The 23,780-nt window shown below is 44.8% G+C and overlaps 1 protein-coding gene across 1 annotated transcript in view; it reads right to left on the bottom strand.

Moving 5' to 3' along the window:
• Window positions 1-3,049: 3,049 nt before the first annotated feature.
• Window positions 3,050-23,780, bottom strand: part of klf7b (Kruppel like factor 7b) — a 67,179-nt gene continuing 46,448 nt past the window's right edge. Inside the window, exons 3-4 of the mRNA XM_080903984.1 lie at window positions 11,013-11,136; window positions 3,050-4,344 (exon numbers count right to left, since the gene is read on the bottom strand). Of these exons, the coding sequence (XP_080760110.1) occupies window positions 4,293-4,344; window positions 11,013-11,136 (176 nt within the window). The 3' untranslated portion in view covers window positions 3,050-4,292. The remainder of the gene's footprint in view (window positions 4,345-11,012; window positions 11,137-23,780) is intronic.

Genomic DNA, 23,780 nt, shown 5'->3' with positions numbered 1-23,780 from the left:
TCATTTACGAGGAGATGAACTGTGAGTTGCAATCGCTTCATGCTGGCAAGCACTACAATCTTTAATTTTGTTTTTGTAACAAACAATTTAGCTTTTTTAGAGTGGCACAACTGCTCAAAACCAACACAGAAATGTGCTCAAAGCGACAAATCTTCTTAGAGAATCCTTTAAGCACAATGTTTTTGCTTTTTAGCATTCTTTAATTCAAAGTTTGTGAAAGATTAATTTAAGTCAAGTTTAAATTAGCATGAATGCAAAATGCTGCTTCCTATTTTTTATAAATAGGCACAAAAACCACTAATTGATTTTTTTTTTTTTTTACGTTTTTTTATAGTTACATATAAACATATAAACGACAGCCGTCTTCCAAATAATTTGAACCGAATGCCAACTAATCTGTCAGGCAGTCTGATTTTACATGGTTTAAGATAAACCTGTGTAGTGCAAGGCATGAATTAGCATCTCTTTAATGCGATGCAAGTCATCAAGCTCAATGACTTGTATGCATGGATGAATGAATAATTGGAGGGTCAAAAGGAAAGAAAAAGAAAAAAAACCCCTAATAAACACATTGTCAGCCATTGCTTTGACCAAAGAAAAAAATCCAACAGCAAATGCATTGACCAGTTCTTCCCTCACACAGCCGCACACTTGTTTACCAGTTTAAAAAGTCAGTTATAAACCTCTTTGCTGAATGACTGCTTCCCATCACAGTATGCCTAACAGGGACACATACATGCACACATAAACACATTCATGCCATCAAAAGCCTCACAAAAGTGCTACAATCCTGATCCCTCTATGATTGTACGTTGTATGGGAGGGCCTCTTTGCATGCCTCGACGCCGACGGCATGACTTTGCATTATCCAATAACGACGAACACGACCATCGACACAGCTTCTGTAACGGAAACCAGCAAACGGGGCAAATGAAATCAAAAGTGAAACACTGGATTCGCCTCCCACACGGGCTGCTTTGTCATATTTAGAAAGAGAGAGAGTTAATAGTGAAAGCTGCCACTAGATACACTGAATTCATACGGAGGCGGTCTCCCACTGATCTCTCCTGAGTGGTGAGACTCTGCCCGTGGCTGAAGGGCAGTTCCACGCTGGAGGTTTTTGGTATCGATTGTTCGAAGCTGCACCATAACCCCCCCCAACATTCCCCATCGGAGGGGAATGTTTTCGCTGTTTCACCTAATGAAGGCTGGCGAAGCCAACTGGCACGATGACTGGGTACACTGGGATGTGAAAACCTCCTGCGAGCTTCAGGAACCTGCACCCTCACCCCAACTGCACCCAGTCAGTAGCAGTGAATAATGGACTGTTTGCACGTGCTGCGGGGCATATACAGTGGGTGGTGGTGGGCGGATGCAGCGGTAGCGTCTGTTGGTGCCGAGTGCCCCGAATGCAAGGCGAGTGCATTTTTTTTTTAATTTAATTTTTTTTCCCCATCAACTATTGAGCAAAGAAAGCAGGCAGTGTGGACACACGTTTACCTCAGTTTTCTCAGATCCATCTTTTTTTCTTTTCTGTTTTTTTACATTAAAATTGTTGCTGATTACTTTCAGGGCACAGATAAAAGTCAGTGTTTTCATTGCACATTATGAACCTCAGGTGATTCAACCTTACGTGTGTTAAATCAGTCATGAAAAGGACGCATCTATATGGTTGTGGGTGCTGAGTATTTTGTCAAAAATAACATAGTTTTTACACAGCACCATCAAGTTGGAAAATACATTTGATTTGCCAGATCAAAACCAGAGCTGGAATTTCTACACAGCAAGCTTTGACATCCCCCATCAGTCTAGCTAACAGCTTCAATTTTCAGGCTACATCAGGGGTTATCCTGAACGTTTCAGGCAATTTTGTCATCTTGAAGCACTTTTTCCCACGAGCATAAACCATCTTTAATAATAATACTACACGCCTGCTGCTGGTTTAATGTTTCAGATCTGCCGCAGCTGCTTTCTTATGATTATTTCCGATGAAAACATTGACCACTGACTCAACTGTAACCAACAACGTAACCAAAGTCTCTGAAGTAAAAAAACAACAACCAAAAACCAGAAAAAACGCTGATTAAATGAGAGGCACAAGCTGTAGTGAGGGATATGTGGGTGATTGTTGGAACTGAGAACAAGCTGATTTCTCACTTCAAAGGATTTGGAATCATTTGTTACCTCCAGCCGAGAGCTAAGATGCTCTTCTGCTAAACAACAGTTGCTAAATTCCTACTGTGAAAAAAGATTTGGGAGCAGAACATATAATTCCAGGAAGAGTGTGCGTGCGTGCATGTGTGTTCATGAGCAAGTGTGTGCGTTTGCAACAAAGCCTGCCATGCAGTGTGTGTTGTTTCCCCCAACTCTGTTCATTAGTTTAATAATTATTTTCCTAAATCTTATTAGTCTTATCTCAAGAGGAGCCGTGAGCGTAAGAACTGCAGTGTAAGTGTGTGTGTGTGTGTGTTGACGGAGCATGTGTGCTTGTTCTGTATGCAGCGTGTAGAGTGAGACAGAATTGTTTTTGTGTTGTTTTTTTTCCAAGTCTTTTATGATTTTTTTTTCCTTTGTGTTCCTTTTATCCTTATTTTTTCGCCGTAGAAAAAGGAAAAAGCACAGATAACATTGGAAAGAATTAAAAAGAAAAGTCAGTGCAGTCAGTGGATATGAAACAAGCAAAATTGACAGGTCGATGTGACCGTGTCTATTCAGAGCCACCACACAAAGGTCGGCTGGCATCTTTAGTTCCACGTGAATAACCAAAAAGCAGCTCTTGAGCTTCCATTCTCGCCCCGCAGTGCTGCCAGGGAGATGAGATCTCAGAGTCTGTGAAAGCGCTCGAGGATGACTTTCAGAATCAGAATGAAAAAGAAAAGAAAAAACAAAACAAAAGAAAAACAAATAACCAAGAAACATATTCCCAGTTTTTAAGCAATCCTCTGCCCGGCTGCTGTAGAGTACGAGACCACAGAGGTCATAACAAGGTTTTGTTTTTCAGCTGCAGGGAGTCACAGGGCAGAAAGAGCAGCACACAAATGAAGACCTCTCTACTTTCTGTTTTTTATTTTAGTCCAAAAAAAAAAGCACAGACACAAACCCCTTTTCTGAGAGTCTGTGTGATTCTGTTGTTTGTTCATCCACTGATTTCTTGCAGTCTGCAGATGCAGTCGGTGCACATGGAGATTATAAAGACCAACAACGCTCTCCTTCTCATCCCACACATTCTGTTAAAGTCTTCTTAGATTTTTTTTTTTAGTTTTTTTTTTGTAGTTTTTTTCTTCTCAAACACATTGCTGTGAGTTTTAAGACATCTTTTCCTCACAGAGAGAAAAAATGTGTCATTCTTTTTTTTTTTTTTTTTAAATAACAATAAGAAGAAGAATTATCGTCCTCTAAGTAGAAAAAAGGGAAGAAAGTGTCGCTGCGCATTTCTGTCAGATGGCCTGCGGAGGCGGCAGGCATCTCGGTGAAGGTGAGAGATGCAAAACACCCACTGGAGGAGAGCCTGAGAGCTGCAGCGGCACCCGCTGACCGAGGCCCCGTGGGCACACCAGCGGTGTCCCGGGCCGTGGGTTCGATTGTCACCCGTGCTGGGAGTCAATCCGTACAGTCTCTCTCCTGCAGATTTGGCATTGTTGTTTTCTTCACAATGAGTACTGGAGCTGACTGCGGCAGGTGACGGTTTGTGTGTTCCGTGTATGAGAAACGTCGATAAGAAAAGAGCAAGAAAGCTGAAAAAGAAAAAACAGTCGAATATCTCATTTCAAAAGCCGGTAAAGCACTAACAGCTGACTACATGGATATTTAAAAGTTTCTGCTCATCCAAAGTGACTCGATAAGTTTAACACACTGACTACGGAGAAAGTTTCAAAAAAAAGAAAAAAAGAAAGAAGGCGAGAAAATGTTTTGTCAAGCAAGTTGAGTACATGTTGATCTGGCAGTGTCCAAGCCCCCAGAGCTGCATGAGAGTGTCCGGGGTTCACCGGGGTGATGCATTCAAAGACAGGTGTGTGTGAAGTGTTTACTATTGCAAACGTGATGTGTAATTTTAAAGAAAAACAACAATCTAGCTACTCCTCGCTTTTTCCTCCTGCCCAACTTTCCCCCCGATGGCTGTTTGAGCCTACTGGTGTTTGGATTGGGGGAGGGGCGGCGGGGGGGATATGACGCAGGCAGTCGATAGCATGGCTGCCCATCCTTCTGTCCTCCTATCTCTCCTCCTATTTCTCCTTCTGCTCCTCCTCTTCCTCCTCGTGCTCCTCCTGCTCCTTTTCTTTTCTTCTTGTCCTTCAGATGTGCCTCTTCATGTGCAAGGCCAGGTGGTCCGACCTGGAGAAACACCTGTGTAGAAACATAGAAATGTTCCTTTTAATATCCAAAGAAAAGCATGAAATATGCATGTGAAATGAGAGCTTGGGCAAAGCAGGAGATGAATTTTTAAAAATGAATTTAAAAAAAGAGTTATATAAATGACAAATGTGCAGCTCTGCAAAGGCTCAATTAGCCCTCTTTCGTTGTATATTCGCACTAAAATAAGCACAATGCATCAGGTTGGCAAGTGTTGCTAATTGATGCCACCGGCTCTGTTTATTATCTGAGAATAAGCCACAGTCCCAGGGCCCTGAAATACCCACTGGCTCTGTGTAATTTTTGGAAAATCCCTATAATCACAGGCTCCTTGAACTTCCCACCGGCAATGTGTACTTGCTGGAAACTCTCCACACTTTTCGCACCCTGATGATAACCCCCACTATGCTAATGTCTCTGCTAGCTTCTCCTCCTTAGGTTACAGCTTCTCCCAAAAAGGATAAGGAGGGGAGAGAGAGAGGGGGGAGGAAGGACACACTTATTTCTGTTCTCTAAGACGCCTCTGTGCTGCTTGTCTCCATGACATGCATTTAAGAGTTTGGAAGTTTCTTCAATGATGGCAGAGGGGATGTGAGGACATCAAATGAAAAGCATCAAGTCTACAGACCTCAAAATCCACTAAAATACTTTTCTGTGTATTTACTTGAAACCCAAACTGGCAGAACTGCCCAGCCTCTACTGTGTTATCCTGTGTTTTTCTACTGTGCAGTATTAGAACTTCAGTCCTACGTGACCAATGATGCAAAGTACCAAGTTACCTTTATTACTATGACTAGCCAGGCCTGCGGCACTTTTTCAGATGTATGAATATACAATAGCAATGGAATTAGTTATCAGTGTTCCACCACTGAGGGAAATAATTTTATCAGTAGAACAACTATGATGATCACACATAATTTTTATTTCAAAATACGTGAATTTTCCTTTATTCTAAGTTGTAAAATTCTCGACCTTTTCTTTTTTTTTTCAACAACAAATCAGCATCAGCTTTCTCCGACATTGAAGTAATCATTTCTTCTTTTCTTTTCTTTACCAACTGTTGTGCAAATGTTAGCATTTAACACTTACAATACTCTTGACCAGTGTTATTGCAGTTTATCCAAGTCTGTTTAAGGTGATGGAGAAACATGTACCCAAGAAGGAATTACCTCTGGAACAGGCCCCAGTCCCAATGACCCTGAACTGGATAAGAGGAATGAATGAATATTGGTTTCATGTACAGTTCTAAACACTGAATTTCAAACTATTCATTTTGCAGTCTATAGGATAAATTCAAGTAAATACTTTCTTAAAACATGGTTTTGACACCTCCAAAAGCTCTTTGTAGAGAGTCACATCTGAGTTAGAGGTAAGAGTAAGATTCCAACATGCAACCAGAGAGAGACAGACTAAGAGAAGAAGAAAGAGAGCTAGATTATCTACAAGTAGAGAAGCACAGTAGTTCATTTCAACACCACGGTGAATTTAAGTGCTCTCGCTTCACCGGGTCACACCAGTGAAACCGTGATGTAAAGATGAATAGAGGCCAAGCCAGCCTCGGTGATTTCCTAAATGCGACTCAAACACCGCCATAAATCACAGCCAGACCCCCAAGTCAGTCCTCCAGCTCAGAGTAAAACAGTACTGTAGAAACTAATTAGATATGCACCGTGAACATGGACACTAATGCAGACAGGCTGGCAGTGCTTTCTGATGCCGGACCATTTAACTCAGTACTGGCTGCACCTGATGCAAGAGAGGGACACAAAACCAGGTGCTGGCGATACATAATATTAAACTGACAGCGTCACAAGTATTTTCATTTTATTGCCAGTACTTTATTAATTGCGAGGACATTAAAGTTGAACATCCAGTATAAAACAAATCACAAACGATATGACTAAAGGAAAGGCAAAACAAAATGTGGGCGAGACTTAAATGAGAAAATTAAAAATTCAATTTGCCAGAGGCTTTATTCATTATTAATTAGTCAAGCCTATTCTTTGTGCGAGCGTGTGCACGCGTGTGTTGTGTGTATAGGTAGGTTGTTGTTCGTTCCAGATAGAGACAACCAGACACAGCCAAACACCCAAATCGTTAAACTGCAGCACGACCTGCTTCTGCTGAGATTTATTCTCTGAATTTCAGCCTTTCGATTCTACAGAAAACCTCATTTGAAGGACGCTAAGTTGTGTGCTGCCTTGAGCTGGGCAAGCTGCTAGAAAGCCAGATGAAAATAGCAAAAAAAAAAAAAGAAGATCCCAATATGAAGTGAAAGCCAATCAGCTCAAAGCAAAATAAGTGATCAGACACTTTCACTAAGGGGCGAGTGATGGGCTCTGATACATATATTACTGTTTGCTCATACAAACCTCTGCTCCCCAGCGCTAATAAAATAATAATCTCTACTTCAAGGTTTGACAGTAAAAACAACAAAAAAATAAGAAAATAACAGAAACACTGTTCCATGAAGCAACAGTGTTTGATGCAGAGAGACGCCAACAACAGGTTGACTAGGATAAGATGCCAGCCGCATTCGCTAGAATCGTAAACGTGCCGCTTCCTACTGGGTGTCATTAAATCCCTCTGACGATTGTTTTGAGTCACACCATCTGTCAGCCACTTTTGCTTTTTCATCTCTGCTCCTGTGTGAGATCCTTCTAAGCTGATTTTAATAAAAGTCATTTTCTCTCTCTCTCTAGTTTTGGCCCTTCAGTCCACAGGATTCAATTTTGCTTGCAGACTTTACCAACGCACCAGTGCGCATTTAGTCAAGGTTGCTGGGATGCTGTTGAAACAAAACATGTACGTCTAAAAAAAGAAAAGAAAAGTCAGCTTTTAAACTCATGCCAGAAGAAGACGACTTCTTGTATTTTTTTCTTTTCTTTGGTTTTTTGTCTTTGCTGTAGGTTTTCTGTATACGTGGACCAGCTGTTAATTCACCTAAAATCTAGCGTGGAGTGAGGGTGCAGCTGAACTTTGCTCCTTGTTGCTTTGTGGTCTAGTGTTTCCCCTCAGCTCTAAGCTCGCCGTGTGGTACCTACTGTACACCTGCACCAGTCTGTGTGTGTGTGGCTGGACAGATGGCCATGTAAGTTACTTTGTCAATGTTGGGGGGGCAGAGTCTCAGGACCAGCTGGTAACCCCCCACTCCCTTGTTTCCTCCTCAAAACTCTGCTTTCTCCCTTTCTCTCCCCCCGCACCTCCTCTGTCCAGCTCCAAGGAACCATCGGGGGGTCCCCGCTTGATTAGGCGAGATTAATAACAGACCGCCGTGTGTCTGTGTGTCTGTTTCCCCAGGAGAAATTGTGTCAGATTGAACATTCTAGCTAATGTTAACCTCTCCATGCCTGCCACTTCTTGCCATTCTCATGGTAATATTTGCCTGACTCCACCCACCACAGATGTGTGTGTCTGTGTGTGCATTTGTCCACTACTGTACAAATCAGCGTGCGCCCTCGCTATGTTAACCTTGTAATTTGAACACTAAAAAGCCAAAAAGGGAGACGTGAAAACACGATTAAGACGAGTTGTTCTGAAAGGCAGTGACGTTGTTTAAGATTAACAAAAAGAAAAGAGGAAAGTGTTGGACAAATTCAAACTTTTACCTAAAGATGGAAAAAATGCGCCTGCTGCACAAAGAGTCTGAATCCATGTCTGTAGTTATATTTAAAGGCAAGGACTTTTAATCAAAGCAGCTGCTATTTTTTCGATGTCGCCGTTCATGCTTTGCATTGATGACTCACTTTGGAGAGCCTCAGCAAACATCTGCGTCTGTGCGGATGAACGGCGCCCTTACCTCACGCACTGAAAGCCCTGCTTCAGGTAGAGCCTCAGCTGTGCTTACGACTGAATCGGCTTACGTCTGCGCCATTGTGTGTCAAAAGTGTTGCGTTTATACGCCCGGACATTTAATTATTCATGCAAGTCGATATGACTTTGCATCTAAACATCTTTGCGCTCAATATGCATGCGAGTGTGAGGTGTCTGCATACTGTGTTTGTGCATTTATGCATGTGCCAGGAAAGAGCTAATACAGTCCCAGCTCTCAGTCTGGATTATGAAGCTTTCCAGCAGGTTTCTGGGGGGTTTATGTCTAAAATCCTAACTAGAGAGAACCCACAACAGCCAATTACACTGTCTCTAGGGCAAAAGTTTGCGTGTGTGCGTGTGTTTCTTTCATTCGAAAGGTATTACAGGCGCATACACATTCAGAGAGAGTGAATGTTAAAGTGGAGCTGGCATCTGGTGCCACTCAATTAGCTGTAGCCTGCTTGCCAATAGCCAGAATCCATTTAACTGCCAGCACAGAAGCATGAGTAAGCACACACACTTTCAAACACACACTCTCTCTCCTCTAAGAAGCAAACACAAAACAGTGACAAGATGACTCTCAACAGACTCACAAACACATCCCTGGTTGTTTTCTAGCAGGAGACTTAGACTTTAGTTTAAAGCGTACGCCCCTTCATCTGCTTCTCTTTTGTTTTCCTCTGTCCACATCAGACATGAGTTGGTAAAGCAGGAGCAACACACACACAAAAAATACAATTTAATACATAACATGATCTACACGTTAGTATTAACATGTATTCCTCTGGGAACTGATTTAATTTAGCATTATAGCATATTTCACCATTAAATTGACGATACTCTAAAATAAAGTCGTGAATCTTCATCCTGACACTTTATCCTGAACTCCTCTTGCACACAGCTGCTCACGTTCCTTTAAAATCTCTTCTCGCATTTAATATTTGTGCTTATTTACCCCCTTGTTTGTAATAAAAGAAGGTAAAATTTGTTAAAGTTTAGATCTACAGTAAATGTAGGAAAAACATGTAATTTATTTATTAACTTTTTAAAAAATGACCTGACTTCCTGCTATTTTGGATGTAACAGTCAGCAATGTTCAGAGGTCATTTTACTAAAGCACTGTGATACTGTAGCCAACTTTTCCTGCATTTGACAGCGAGCATGAAAAGTAGAAAACTCATTAGCAGCTCTTGTCTTACCAGATGCAACTTTGATCATTTTCAGTGATTCTGATAAGATATCTCTGTGATATATTTAGCCTACATTCAATGTGCCAAATGGTCTCAGTTATACTTTTCGAATACGTGAATCCACCGAGGTCCACTCATGTCCAAATGATGTAAATTTCATCATCAGACGTGAGGGTCTGTTTTCTATATATACAATGCACCAAGTACTCATCCGCCCTCTGTGGAGGATTTTAAGCGAACTTCACAGAAGCATAACAGGAATAATCGCTCAGCTGTCATATCTCCAGCTATCTGTGTCTGTGCCCAAAATGGACTTTACATACTGGAAACATCTTTTTTGGAAACTATAGCAATTAAAAAAAACAAACAAACAAACAAACAAACAACAACAACAACAAAAGCTGACAGGAAGAACTAATATAAATGGTTCCATCACAGGCTAATGCTCAGACCTTAAACATGCCCTTAGGTACCAGCAAATATGGTTGGCTAGCAAACTGTTGAGGCTGGGAAAAATGGATCTCAAGAGTCAAGGTCCAAGCCTAGCTTAGTAGAGTATTAGTACTAAACCTTTAACCTACTAGTGAAAGACTAATACATTATCTTAGTTTTCATACACTTACATCAGTGATCTCACCTCTTCTGCGAGAAGGTTTATAGTGCCATTTTCCCAATGTTGATGGATGTGTACTAGATGGCTCTGACTCAAACTGATAAAGCTGTGCTTCAACTTGAAGAGCTATTCATTTGCAACTCTGCAAATGAATAGCTCTTCATCTAAGTTTTGGACTGCTTGAATATGCAACGAGGCCTATGGCGAACTGAGAACTTCCTACCGGGATAACGAACAAAGAGGTCTTTCAAAGAGCAGGCACCCGCCCTTTAGCCGATGTTGTCGCAGAAACGCGCTTCCACTTTGCGTGCCATATTCTACATCTACCCCCTTATCGCCCGGCCAAGATTGCCATTACATGGTTCCCAACACTGGCAAGCGAAAGCGAGGCTGACCAAAGATCACATGGCTTCGAACGTTTATGGATGATCTGAAAACTGTCGACATCGCCTGGGATGAAGCCGAAGCAGTCGCCGCTGACTGACGATGGAGATTGTTAGCTGCCCAATGCACCGCTCAGCATAGGTGGAAGTTCTAAGTAAGTGAAAGTACGACTAACAATCAATGGATTTAGAGGTTTTTGGTGGAACCTAATGAGGGAAATAGTCTTTTTTTTTCACTAGGCATCTTGACTTGTCCCGGCAGAAGAAGCCTTCAAGAATGGCAGGAATTACACTGAAACAGTGAAGCAGCTCGATGGAATCACCATCTCTGATTTGGCTTTATGGAGGCAGAAGAGACCATATTTGGATAAGACAGTAGTGTGCAGTCAACTAAGGAAGCTAATTTGTTTTGCAGGGTGCATCAATTGACTGTATGGGTGGTTCGCACAGGAAGAGATACCTGCTAATTATACATAGAAATGTGTCACAGTGACCAAAAACAAACTGGAAATAATTAGCTGCAAACAAAACCTTACAGATACACAACTCTTTGGCTTGTATATTAAAAACTATTTTTTATCCTGGCCAGATAAAGGACGTCAAAGTCCTCCAAATGTAAACTGCACTGCGTGTTTGCTGTGTTTGTGCCGCCTATCCGTTTACCTGTCGCAGTGGTTGCACTTGAATGGCTTCGCTCCGGTGTGTTTGCGGTAGTGTCGTGTCAACTCGTCACTGCGGGCAAAGCGCCATTCGCAGCCCTCCCATGAGCACTTGTAGGGCTTTTCACCTGCAAAGGAGAGACAGGGAGGAAGAGAGAGGGGGAAGGTGTCACATTTTATAATCATTTTTACATCTAATTTCACACGTCTAAACTACAGCTGTTCGCTAATGTACAGGTTACCACCCCTGGCTTTTTCCAAACACACACACACACACACACACACACACACACACACACACACACACACACACACACACCCAGACAGCCCAGAGACCAGCCAGGCAGACAAGTTTTAACACAACAGCCATTTCAATGAGCCAACACACTCAATTAGCTGTAAATGAAGTCTTTCAGCACAGCGGCATGTTAATTCATAATCCCAAATTCACCCTGAAATGAATCTCGTTTTGTTCCCTCTATTACCCCACAAACTCACCACCTCCATCCCACCATACACACACACACACACACACCCTGAGGTGGGTTGGGGTGGGTCTGAAATGTAAATGAAGTTTCATCCCCCGGTTCACCAGATGGGAGAAGAGATGGTCTATTGTTCTCAGCCTGTAGTTATCTCTCCATGATAGAAAGCCTTCCAGCTGTGCATGTGTGTATTACGCTGAGAGGTGTGTGTGTGGTGTGCAGGAGCAGACTGTCTTCAGATGGGACCTGAAGATGTCCGACTGTGTACATGCTTGTATGAGATTTCTCTCTCTCTGTGCGTCTGTGCGGGATGAGCAGATAAAGCAGCGAATCTGGGCCTTCTAACAAAACCCCCCTGCACACTTCCACAAAAATAAATAAATAAATACCACAACTAATAACAAAATGAGTATTTAGCTATGTTACAACAGAGTTTCAGAAGTGTACATGAATATCTCCTTTATTTATCTCCTTTGGACATGAATTCATACTTAGGCTCCTAATAGCATCAGTGCTAACGACCGGTTCTGGATTGCAGTAAATGTTGTTTTAGTATCTTTGTGTCTCTGTTCTGTATCTTATGCAGGCTGAACTCAGAAGTTTTCTTCTGGCATTACCCAAACCGTGAGTTCAGTTTGCACGGATTGCTCTTTTATTTCATCAGTGCCTTGGACCTGTAGCGGTGCTGGTTTAAAAACTAAAGTAGTTTGATAGCTGCTTACTAGTTATCTAATGTCCATATGCTGTGTTTTGTTGGAGGATTTTGGCTTGTGATAAAAGCTCAGCGAGGCTCATTATTTTTGCAGATGACCTTGAACTTTTCTTTTGTTTCAGCGCTCCTCTTGCTTCAGTCCAGTATTTAAAGAAATGCGGGACAATGCTTTTAAATATAAACCAAACCTGGGTTTTCTCTACTGCACCCTGTGCAGAAGAGGAAAAAAAGACTGTCTGAATGTAATTGCAGACCCCCGGTGTGTGTGCGTGTGAACTGTGGGGTGGTAACTATAATTGGGGTCTTAATGACTCTTAATGGGAAGTAATACAGCAGCTTACAGTCAGTTAGCCAGATGTCCCTGCAGCCCCTCTACTCTCATCACAGCACACACCAATCTTCTTAAGGAGACAAACACAAACACGCACCAATTCAGAGCTAAGTGGAACTAACGTGGAGCCCGAGCGTTACACAACATGGACCTGAAAGTCAGCCGTCACTGCCATCAAAATTTAGAATTTTCAACCTGGAAAATCAGACTAGAAATACACAAAGCCAAGATGGACAAACTAGTCTCAGGCATATATTTAAAAGAAAAAGAAAAAAACCTGGTGCCAGACCCACCCACAACTTGGCTTTGTCAGTGATTCAAACAAGTCTGGTGTTACAAAAAAAAATAAAAAAATAAAACCAATCAGAATTTTGTTGGCGGGATTCACTTTAATCATCATCATCCTCTTGTGTCAGAGCCAGAAAAATGATGAAAAGCTTGAGCAAGGTTGAGACAAAGTAACTGCTGGAGGAACAACAGATTCTGCCTTAACTGAAATGATGTTGGTGAGACGCTAAGTTGCTCGCTTCTGACGGGCCGAGGGATGAAGAATGCGTGCAGCATGAAAGACGACTAAATGGTTGGTTCACCAGGCTGCCCACTAAGGTACCATTTTAGGTGCCTAGCACAGAACTGCGTGAGTTGAAATGGCAATCTGGTTTGAAAATTAAGTCTGAGTAGTTGAAAGAAACATGAACATTTCAGACATTTTTACATATACAGCTTCCTTCCTTTCTCTCAGGTTATTTATCTTTTTTTGCTTTTTATGTCCGCAGTATTACTGCAGGCCATAACGTCTCTGTCTTATAATTTTTTTATGAAGTTTAATTGTCTCAATTCATCACCTTGAATCATTGCAGCAGTATAGTACAGCTACAAGAAAGTACACCTTCATGCGGACCATGATGTGAGGTGGCGAGCCGCTCTGACAGCAAGGTGATGCAACGAGAAGTAAAAGATGATGTGCTACAGGAACATCCGACTGTGAATGATGCCCTTCTTCCCCTTTATTTCCCCACAGTTAGTGCGTCTCTTTGATCGGCTGCGTGTTTTCTCCGTAGACACAACATCACTGCAGTTTCAGTTGGACTAAATTAATTCCAGATCACGAGCTCTGCTCTCCAGGATTTGCATATTCAAATTTTCCAGTCAAATCTCATGCAGCCTGACGCAGATTCCCACAACAGGGATCTGGGTTTCGTTCCCGTCTCTCTGCTGTAAATTTTTAGCGACAGCTCTTCTTAACCACCGTAGTTTCTGATGTGTTGTGGATCACTGTGGACAGAGTGTCTCGGGGGGCTCAGAGCAGGGTAATCTCATCTCTCCAAACTTCTGCAGCTGCCATCTGTATTTCATTGTGTTTTATCATTAAGAGTCAACTATAATGCTGAGGTTTGTTTCCATAAGTGACACCACATGTCTTGAGACAGTACAGCTTGTTGGCTGGACCTAGTAGGCTTCACATAGCACATCTACCAATGGTACTGCTATAACTGGTCTATATGAAGATTTAAAGTTTTTTATGAATGAATCAGTGAAGTTTCTGATTTAGAAACTATGCTGATGGCTTTGGTGTAAAATTCATTTGATCATTTAGTCTGAGAAGTGGCGATGACTGAAGGTAGCATAAATGGTAGAAGGAGGTTTGACTAAAAAACGTAAGAGCAGCTCATTTAAAATACAAGCTACTGCATTTCACTCCTTGTAAATTAAACTCTCCCCAGGGCACTTGAATAAATGCACAAGCACATATATCACAGGAAAGCAGCCCATGAGCTGTGATGAAACAAAAACACGCTGAACATTTCCAGACCAGTTATGTCAGATGCCAAAAGTAAAACCAGGACTGGATCATAGCTTTGAATAGATTTAGCGCGTTTGACTATCTGATTCAAAATGCCACCTAAACTGGACAGGTACTTTAAAATATGTGAGTAACACATAAAAAAGACTTTGTACCAACAAGGTAAAAATCAAAGGGCTATTAGCTGAAAACATGGCATATCTTTCCATGGTGTGCAGTGTGTCCTTAAAAGATTTGAGGGAGCTGGACAAGTGTAGGACAAAAGAAGCAGTGGAGGAACTAACAAAAAAAGAAAGAAGAAAGAAATCTATGGCAGATGTGTCATGTTCTGAGTGAGTGTCTGCTGTTTTTAGATGTTTTTTCGTGCTGGCTTGTTTCCAGACCTGCATCACCCATCTGTGATTCCATCAGAGGCAATCAGCAGGCCACTGCAGCCTTCTACTCATCGCCAGTCCGTCAGCTACTCCTATCGTGGTAACTCAGCTCTTCTCTTGTTATTTGCATCTTCGTATTTTAACTGCAGTTTCCTTGTGTCTCTACTTTGCTTTTGCTGTTCCTGGAACAATACTCAACTCCCCTGCAGTTCGCTTCGGTGGTCATCTGCCACTACTCACCTGCTCAGGCTGCATAACCTTCGCTGGCTGTCCGTCACAACTCATCCATTCAGGTTACATGCTTCAGCCGCGTTCACCTCACCTCCCTGCCCTTCTGCCCGCCGCATCTCTCTGGATCTCTGGAAATAAATGAATGGATAAACCAACTCTCTCATTCTGCTCCTCAACCCAACACTGACTCTGTGCTTCAAGTCATTCCTCCATTTACAGGCCAACTCTTTAGTTTGGTGTCGATGAAAACATGATCATTGGCCCCGGTCTTGTCCCCCTGTCGTGGTTTGGGAACGAGGGTGCACTGGGCGCGATTCAGCTCTGGCGGAGTTCCACTTGTTCCCCAAATATCTTCATTGGGACTTTAGAGAAAAAAGTTGAGGGTCAGGGTCCCTCGATGAACTCTGACAGGCCAATAATCCTGATGTTGTTCCAGTGAGTACGTCCATCTAAGTCAATATTCTTGTTCTTGAGTTTAGCACAAGCTTGAATGATGCTTCGAGGCCTGGATGCGTTCTTCTGTCGAGCTGGCTTTGGTCTTCAGGTCAGTCAGTGTAGCTTGTCCGTGTCCAGTTTAGCTTTAAGAGAGGCAAGCACTGCTTTAATGTCGGAGGACACGGTCCTTGATATGGACTGTTGGTGCTCCTCCAGTAAGCTGGCCAAGGCGGGCATGCTCATCTGGCTAGCTGAGGAAGGCGAGTCATTTCTTTTGTTGTCTTTTTATTTCGTCAGTCTGGTTCCAGAGGCCATGTAGCTTTTCAAAGAAATACTATTCATTTAAATAAGAAGCCGATCAAGTTTGGGACGAAAAAACCCCACGATGGGTTTCAGGTCAGGGCGGAAAAGCACAATATACGCGCCTACTCCATTCTTCACTCTACCAGAAGTCGATTGATCTCAACAAGGAGTATGGGATAATCTTGACTGAGAACAGAACAAAAAAACCCAACATATTCCTGAAGACTACTTACAGAAATTACAAGAAAGCTGCCTAATGCTTTGTTGAAGAGTAACGGTGGTCTTAAACAATCATATTTAATGTTTGAAGTCTACAAACTCTGTTTTTGTGTTATATGCTTTATTTCTATAATATATGTGTAACAGGTTTAAATACATTTCAATAGTGTTTCCTAGCAAATAATAAAGAAATAATGGGTTTCTCAATGTTTTTGCATAGCACTGTGTCTAGACACATATATATATATATATATATATATATATATATATATATATATATATATATATATATATATATATATATATATATATATATATATATATATATATATATATATATATATATATATATATATATATATATATATATATATATATATATATATATATACATATACATATACATATATATATATATATGCTGTCCATACCTGAGGCCTTGGAAACTGCCAAGCAAAGACTCACAGCCTTGGCCAGCCGCTTGCGGAGGTACACCAGAGAGATAGAAGGCAGGAGAATAAACCAGCTGTTCTCCACAGAACCAGCAAAGGTGTACTCTCAGTGGCAAGGGAACAATAAGAGAACAGCACCACCAAGGCTGGAGACGGAGCAATACTGGAAGAGCATATGGGAGAAGGACGCAACCCATAACGGCAATGCTCAGTGGCTAGTGGATCTGAGGGCAGACCATAGCAACCTAGAACAGGGTCCAGTAACCAGACATCCAAGCAAGGGTCTCTAGTATGAAGAGTTGGACAGCACCAGGGCCCGACATGGTTCACGCCTACTGGCTGAAGAAGCTGACTGCACTCCACGAGCGTCTGGCAGCACAAATGAACCAGCTGCTAGTTAACAAGAGACACCCGGAATGGCTAACCAAAGGTCGAACGGTCCTGATCCCCAAGGACCTCAAGAAGGGACTGGTCCCATCCAACTACCGACCAATAACCTGCCTCAGTACTACATGGAAGCTCCTGTCAGGCATCATATCGGCTAAGATGAACAGGCACATGGGTCAATACATGAGTGGGGCACAGAAAGGGATTGGCAAGAATACCAGAGGCGTAAAACACCAGCTACTGGTAGACAGAACAGTCAGCTGAGACTGCAAGACCAGACTGACCAACCTGTGCACTGCCTGGATTGATTACAAGAAGGCCTATGACTCAATGCCCCACAGCTGGATACTGGAATGCCTAGAATTCTACAAGATCAACAGGAACCTAAGAGCCTTCATCAGGAACTCAATGGGGATGTGGCGTACAACACTAGAGGCCAACTCCAAGCCCATAGCACAAGTCACCATCAAGCTACCAAGGAGATGCTCTGTCCCCACTGCTGTTCTGCATAGGCCTGAACCCCCTCAGTGAGATCATTAACAAGACTGGCTACGGATACCGACTACGGAACGGAGCAGTTGTCAGCCACCTCCTGTACATGGATGACATCAAGCTGTATGCCAAGAGTGAACGAGACATCGATTCACTGATCCACACTACCAGGCTATACAGCAATGACATTGGAATGTCGTTCGGACTGGAGAAGTGTAGTCGAATGGTAACAAAGAGAGGGAAGGTAGTCAGAAGTGAGGGGATTGAACTACCAGAAGGCAACATTGCAGACATAGAGGACAGTTACAAGTACCTGGGGATTCCGCAGGCAAATGGGAACTATGAAGAGGCCGCTAGAAAGGCTGCAACCACCAAGTACCTGCAGAGGGTCAGGCAAGTCCTGAGGAGTCAGCTGAATGGTAAGAACAAGATCCGGGCCATCAACACCTACGCCCTGCCCGTTATCAGGTACCCTGCTGGGGTAATAGGCTGGCCAAAGGAGGAGATAGAAGCCACTGACATAAAGACAAGAAAGCTCCTTACCATGCATGGAGGGTTTCACCCCAAGTCCAGCACCCTGAGGCTGTACGCTAAGTGGAAGGAAGGGGGCCGGGGACTGGTGAGTGTCAGCACCACAGTCCAGGATGAGACAACGAACATCCAAGAATACATTGGGAAGATGGCCCCAACTGACTGAGTGCTCAGTGAATACCTCAGGCAGCAGAAACCCAAGAAAGAGGAGGGAGACGAGGAACCATCATGGAAGGACAGGCCCCTGCACGGTATGTACCACTGGCAGATAGAGGAGGTGGCTGATACCCAGAAATCCTACCAGTGGCTGGACAAAGCTGGACTGAAAGACAGCACAGAGGCACTAATCATGGCAGCACAAGAACAAGCTCTGAGTACAAGATCCATAGAGGCTGGGGTCTATCACACCAGGCAAGACCCCAGGTGCAGGCTGTGTAAAGATGCCCCAGAAACAATCCAGCACATAACAGCAGGGTGCAATATGCTAGCAAGCAAGGCATACATGGAACGCCATAACCAAGTGGTCGGCATTGTCACGGATTGCCGGGGCAAGCCGTGTGGAATGTAGAAAAGGACCCAAAAGGCGGCAGCTCTGGTGCAGGTGAGTGTTTATTGACAGGGGTGTAAGTACAAACAGCGGTGGTGACAAAACATGAAACCGGAAACCTAAACTGGGTAAACTAATAAGACAAACCAGAATGAGGATGCAGGGAGGTCCGGAGAAATACATACGGGGAGACGCAGGGAGACCGAGGGGAAACAACACAGACGAACCAGCGATTACTAAGACAGAAAATACAACTTAAATACACTCAGAACACAGGGAGATTACACACAGGTGGGAGACACAGCTGGGAGTGATTAACATGACGAGACCAGGGAGGCAAACTGAAAACACTCACATAAGACGCAGACCTTCACAATAAAACAGGAACACACGGGGGGGAACAGGGTAAACACCAATTAGAGGTGAACAGAACCAAAATCTCGAAGAGAAAACACAAAACGCTGGGTCAAAAGGACCCAGGATCATGACAGTACCCCCCCCCCCCTCAAAGGCTGGCTCCAGACAGCCCAACAAGAAACAAAACAGCCAGAAAAAACAGAAAACCACCCGACCAGGGCGGGCGGCGGGGGCCCAGGAAGGAGGGCTCGAAGCAAAACAAAACCGGAGCACCAGAAGGCCAAAAGACAAAAACAAAAAACGAGTCCAAAACCAAAAGAAACGAAGCACACCAGAACACAGGAAAAAACAGAGTCCAAAACAGAAGAGTTCAGGGGGCCGACAGCACAGGAGTCCAAAACAGTTCAGGGGGCCGACCGTGCGGACGGCAACGGCGGCGACGTGGACACAGTTCGGGGGGCCGGCCGTGCGGAATGCAACGGCGGCCACTCAGGCGATGGTGGTCCGGGGGCTGGCCGTGCGGAAGGCAATGGTGGCCACTCAGGCGATGGCGGTCCGGGGGCCGGCCGTGCGGAAGGCAACGGCGGCCACTCAGGCGATGGCGGTCCGGGGGCCGGCCGTCCGGAAGGCAACGGCGGCGTCGAGGGAGACGACGGAGCAGTTCAGGGGGCCGACCGCGCGGAAGGCAACAGCGGCGACTCAGGCGATGGCGATCCGGACCAGGCGAGGCTGCAGAGGCTGGACTAGGCGAAGCACAGGCTGAAGCCGGACCAGGCGAAGCACAGGCAGAGGCCGGACCAGGCGAGGCTGAAGGCTCTGAGGCCGGACCAGGCGAGGCTGAAGGCTCTGAGGCCGGGCCAGGCGAGGCTGAAGACACGGAGGCCGGGCCAGGCGAGGCTGAAGACACGGAGGCTGGGCCAGGCGAGGCTGAAGACACGGAGGCTGGACCAGGCGAGGCTGAAGGCCCTGGAGCTGCAGCAGGCGAGGATGATGATGGAGCTACAGCAGGCGGCTGGACGGGCTGAACGGGCCCCTCGGACCCTCCAGCGGAGGCAGGAGGCTGAACGGGCCCCTCGGACCCTCCAGCGGAGGCAGGAGGCTGAACGGGCCCCTCGGACCCTCCAGCGGAGACAGGAGATGAAGGCCGGAGCGGTCCCTCGGACCCTCCAGCGGAGACAGGAGACGAAGGCCGGAGCGGTCCCTCGGACCCTCCAGCGGAGACTAGAGACGAAGGCCGGAGCGGTCCTACGGACCCTCCAGCAGAAGTCACCACTAAGCCAGCAGTCATGGAGTCCTCTGGCAAACACGAAGGCAACTGGCGATGCACTGAGCACTGGCTCTGCCCAGGCAACGCTGACATGGTGCAGTTCTCAGGTGGCTGCATAAACTTCAGGGGTCCAGAATCAGCCGGGGACTGAGACCTAGCCTCTGGGGAAGCCCTGGAGCGGCAAACTGTGCCAATGGCGGCTGAACCATGAAAAGCACCTCGAGGTGAAATTAGACTTTCTCCCTGCATGGAGTGAATGAGTGAAACCGGTGATACTGGAGCCAGAGCTACGGGTAGCGGGGGCACTGGAGCTACTGGGGCCTGCGCTACAGGCGGCACTGGAGCCACTGGGGCCTGCGCTACAGGCGGCACTGGAGCCACTGGGGCCTGCGCTACAGGCGGCACTGGAGCCACTGGGGCCTGCGCTACAGGCGGCACTGGAGCTACTGGGGCCTGCGCTACAGGCGGCACTGGAGACTGAACTGAAGGGGGCACTGGAGACTGAACTGAAGGGGGCACTGGAGACTGAACTGAAGGGGGCACTGGAGACTGAGCTGAGAGGAGCACTGGCTGCGGGGTAGCTAACTGAGCTGAGAATGGCTGCCGGGGAGCTAACTGAGCTGGGAGTGGCTGCGGGGGAGCTAACTGAGCTGGGAGTGGCTGCGGGGGAGCTAACTGAGCTGGGAGTGGCTGCGGGGGAGCTAACTGAGCTGAGAGTGGCTGCGGGGGAGCTAACTGAGCTGGGAGTGGCTGCGGGGGAGCTAACTGAGCAGGTGATATGCTGTTCACAATATCATATGCTGCACAGAACATCGCCCCTGAATGAACAGTCATACAGTCCGAAAATGAAAAAGAGTCCTCACTCACCACAGCCGGCGATTTAGAAGCCCGAACGTCCGGCTGTGGGGTGGCGCGCTTGCGGCGCGATCGGCGTCTCCTCCCCGCAGACGGCTCCGACGGGCTGGGCAAGATCACATCCGGCGAGTCGGGCAGCGAGGCAGTAGTGGCTGAGAGAAGGTGCGGTGTGAGCCGGAGAAAAGCCTGCATGGTCGGAGGGAGCGACTGCAGAAGCCATGGCAGGCCAGAAAAGAGCCGTTGTAGCCGACCTTCCACGGCACGACGGAGCTCCTCTGGAGGGTTCTCTAGCCATAGCCCGAGGAGAATCTCCACATTGTACGTAATGTCGTCCTGGAGCTCCTCGGACGGATTTACTGCCGCTGGGTCCATGGTGGCTGGTTCGTACTGTCACGGATTGCCGGGGCAAGCCGTGTGGAATGTAGAAAAGGACCCAAAAGGCGGCAGCTCTGGTGCAGGTGAGTGTTTATTGACAGGGGTGTAAGTACAAACAGCGGTGGTGACAAAACATGAAACCGGAAACCGGAAACCTAAACTGGGTAAACTAATAAGACAAACCAGAATGAGGATGCAGGGAGGTCCGGAGAAATACATACGGGGAGACCGAGGGGAAACAACACAGACGAACCAGCGATTACTAAGACAGAAAATACAACTTAAATACACTCAGAACACAGGGAGATTACACACAGGTGGGAGACACAGCTGGGAGTGATTAACATGACGAGACCAGGGAGGCAAACTGAAAACACTCACATAAGACGCAGACCTTCACAATAAAACAGGAACACACGGGGGGGAACAGGGTAAACTCCAATTAGAGGTGAACAGAACCAAAATCTCGAAGAGAAAACACAAAACGCTGGGTCAAAAGAACCCAGGATCATGACAGGCATAGTGTACAGGAACATCTGTGCCGAGTATAACCTGGAAGTCCCGAGGTCAAAATGGGAGACACCCCCAAGGGTGGTGGAGAATGACTGAGCTAAGATCCTGTGGGACTTCCAGATACAGACGGACAAAATGGTGGTCGCTAACCAACCGGACATAGTGGTGGTAGACAAACAGAAGAAGACGGCCGTAGTGATCGATGTAGCGGTTCCTCAGAGAAGAGCTCGAGAGGATGTGGAGGGTGAAGGTGACAGTGGTCCCCGTGGTAATCGGAGCACTAGGTGCGGTGAGTCCCAAGTAGGGCTGCTCGATTATGGCAAAAATGATAATCACGATTATTTTCACTGAAATTGAGATCTCGATTATTTGACGATATTTATTTAACCCTTACGACCTACTATAGAACCAAGTCCGCCAGAGCTTATATTATTTTTTTTTACATGCTGTAGTGCCATTTGTGGGAGCATTTCAAGTTGCTATACAACTATTATAGCCCATATTTTAATAATATGTATGCATTAAGTCCATAGTAACTACATTAATTGCAAAAAAGTGCAATAAACTACAAAAAAATTGAAAATCATTTTTGTTTTTTTTACATATATTTCTACTTGGAGAAATTTAAGAGGTTTATCCCTCAAAACTTTAAATACAAAAAAGTTGCAAAAAATAATTTACAACAACAGGAAATTTATTTTGAGTGTCTTCATAGTTTTATTTTGGAGATACACCAATTTTTATATACTGCAGGAAAAACGAAAAAACAATCCTATGATGCAAATTTGCAAAGAAAACAGCATGTGCATCAAAATAAACTATTTCCAGCAGTGCAATTCGAGCTCTAAGCATCCCAGAAACTATTCAGAAAAGTCAAACATGACCAGTATAGGCTTTTAAGGCCTACAAGTAAAAAAAAACTACATTTCCGCGAAAATGACGTCATTTCCGGTTTCGGGCAGGAAATGGCGGACATGCGATAATTCACGCTGAGTCTGTTTCACTGTGGGAAGTGTTATGAACAGCTGATCGGATCGGCAAAGCGTGTTTCTGGAATATTATGTTTTTGTTGCTGCAAGCGCTTTTTATGCAATTTTTGCAAAGCTTTATGTGGAAGGAAACCGTGACCGAGGACAAGCTGATGGCATAAGTTGTAAGTACAACTCCTCTGGTTTCATATGCAAAAAAAAACTATTGCGCTAGCTTTCAGGGATTTAAAAATAGTTACACAAAACGGAGCGTGCTGCTCTGACCGGCTTTAAAGGGTTAACAATAACAATGTATTGAATAATGACTTTAAAAAATAATATAAAATAGTGTGCAACACCACTGAAGTTTTTTTTAACCTCTCTTTTCAACCAACGGCAGTCACTCTCCTCTCCAAATAACTTCTGCTTACCTTTCCGAGCTTCCCTCGGTCCTCTTAATCAGCGGTCTCCAACCTTTTTTGCGCCACGGACCGGTTTATGCCCGACAATATTTTCACGGACCGGCCTTTAAGGTGTCGCGGATAAATGAGGGAGGGGCTAATAATCGGCTCAGTCATTTTTAATGATCGTTGAAAGCCCAGATCGTAATCGTGATTAAAATTCGATTAATTGAGCAGCCCTACTCCCAAGCTAGGCGAGTGGCTCCAGCAGATCCCGGGAACAACATCGGAGATCTCTGTACAGAAGAGCGCAGTCCTGGGAACAGCTAAGATACTGCGCAGGACCCTCAAGCTCACAGGCCTCTGGTAGAGGACCCGAGCTTGAAGGATAAACCGCCCGCAGGGGCGTGCTGGGTGTGTGTGTGTGTGTGTGTGTGTATGTATATATATATATATATATATATATATATATATATATATATATATATATATATATATATATATATATATATATATATATAGAGAGAGAGATATATATAGAGATATATATATATATACCTTTTACCAGTAAATATTTCTATACAGCTGTAAAATATGTGAGTACATGTGATTCTACAGCAGATCACTTCAAGCTCTGCAAAGAACCAAAATACCACCCATGTTCAGCAGCAGTATCTGAATGTGTGAATCCTTCTACTTCACTCCTCAGAGTCCTCTGTGGTCTGACTATGGG

The sequence above is a fragment of the Rhamphochromis sp. 'chilingali' genome (assembly GCF_963969265.1).
Source record: "Rhamphochromis sp. 'chilingali' genome assembly, chromosome: 14".
NCBI lineage: Eukaryota > Metazoa > Chordata > Actinopteri > Cichliformes > Cichlidae > Rhamphochromis > Rhamphochromis sp. 'chilingali'.
The sequence above is the reverse complement of the archived record's forward strand: the minus strand, read 5'-3'. Positions and strand labels throughout refer to the sequence as shown.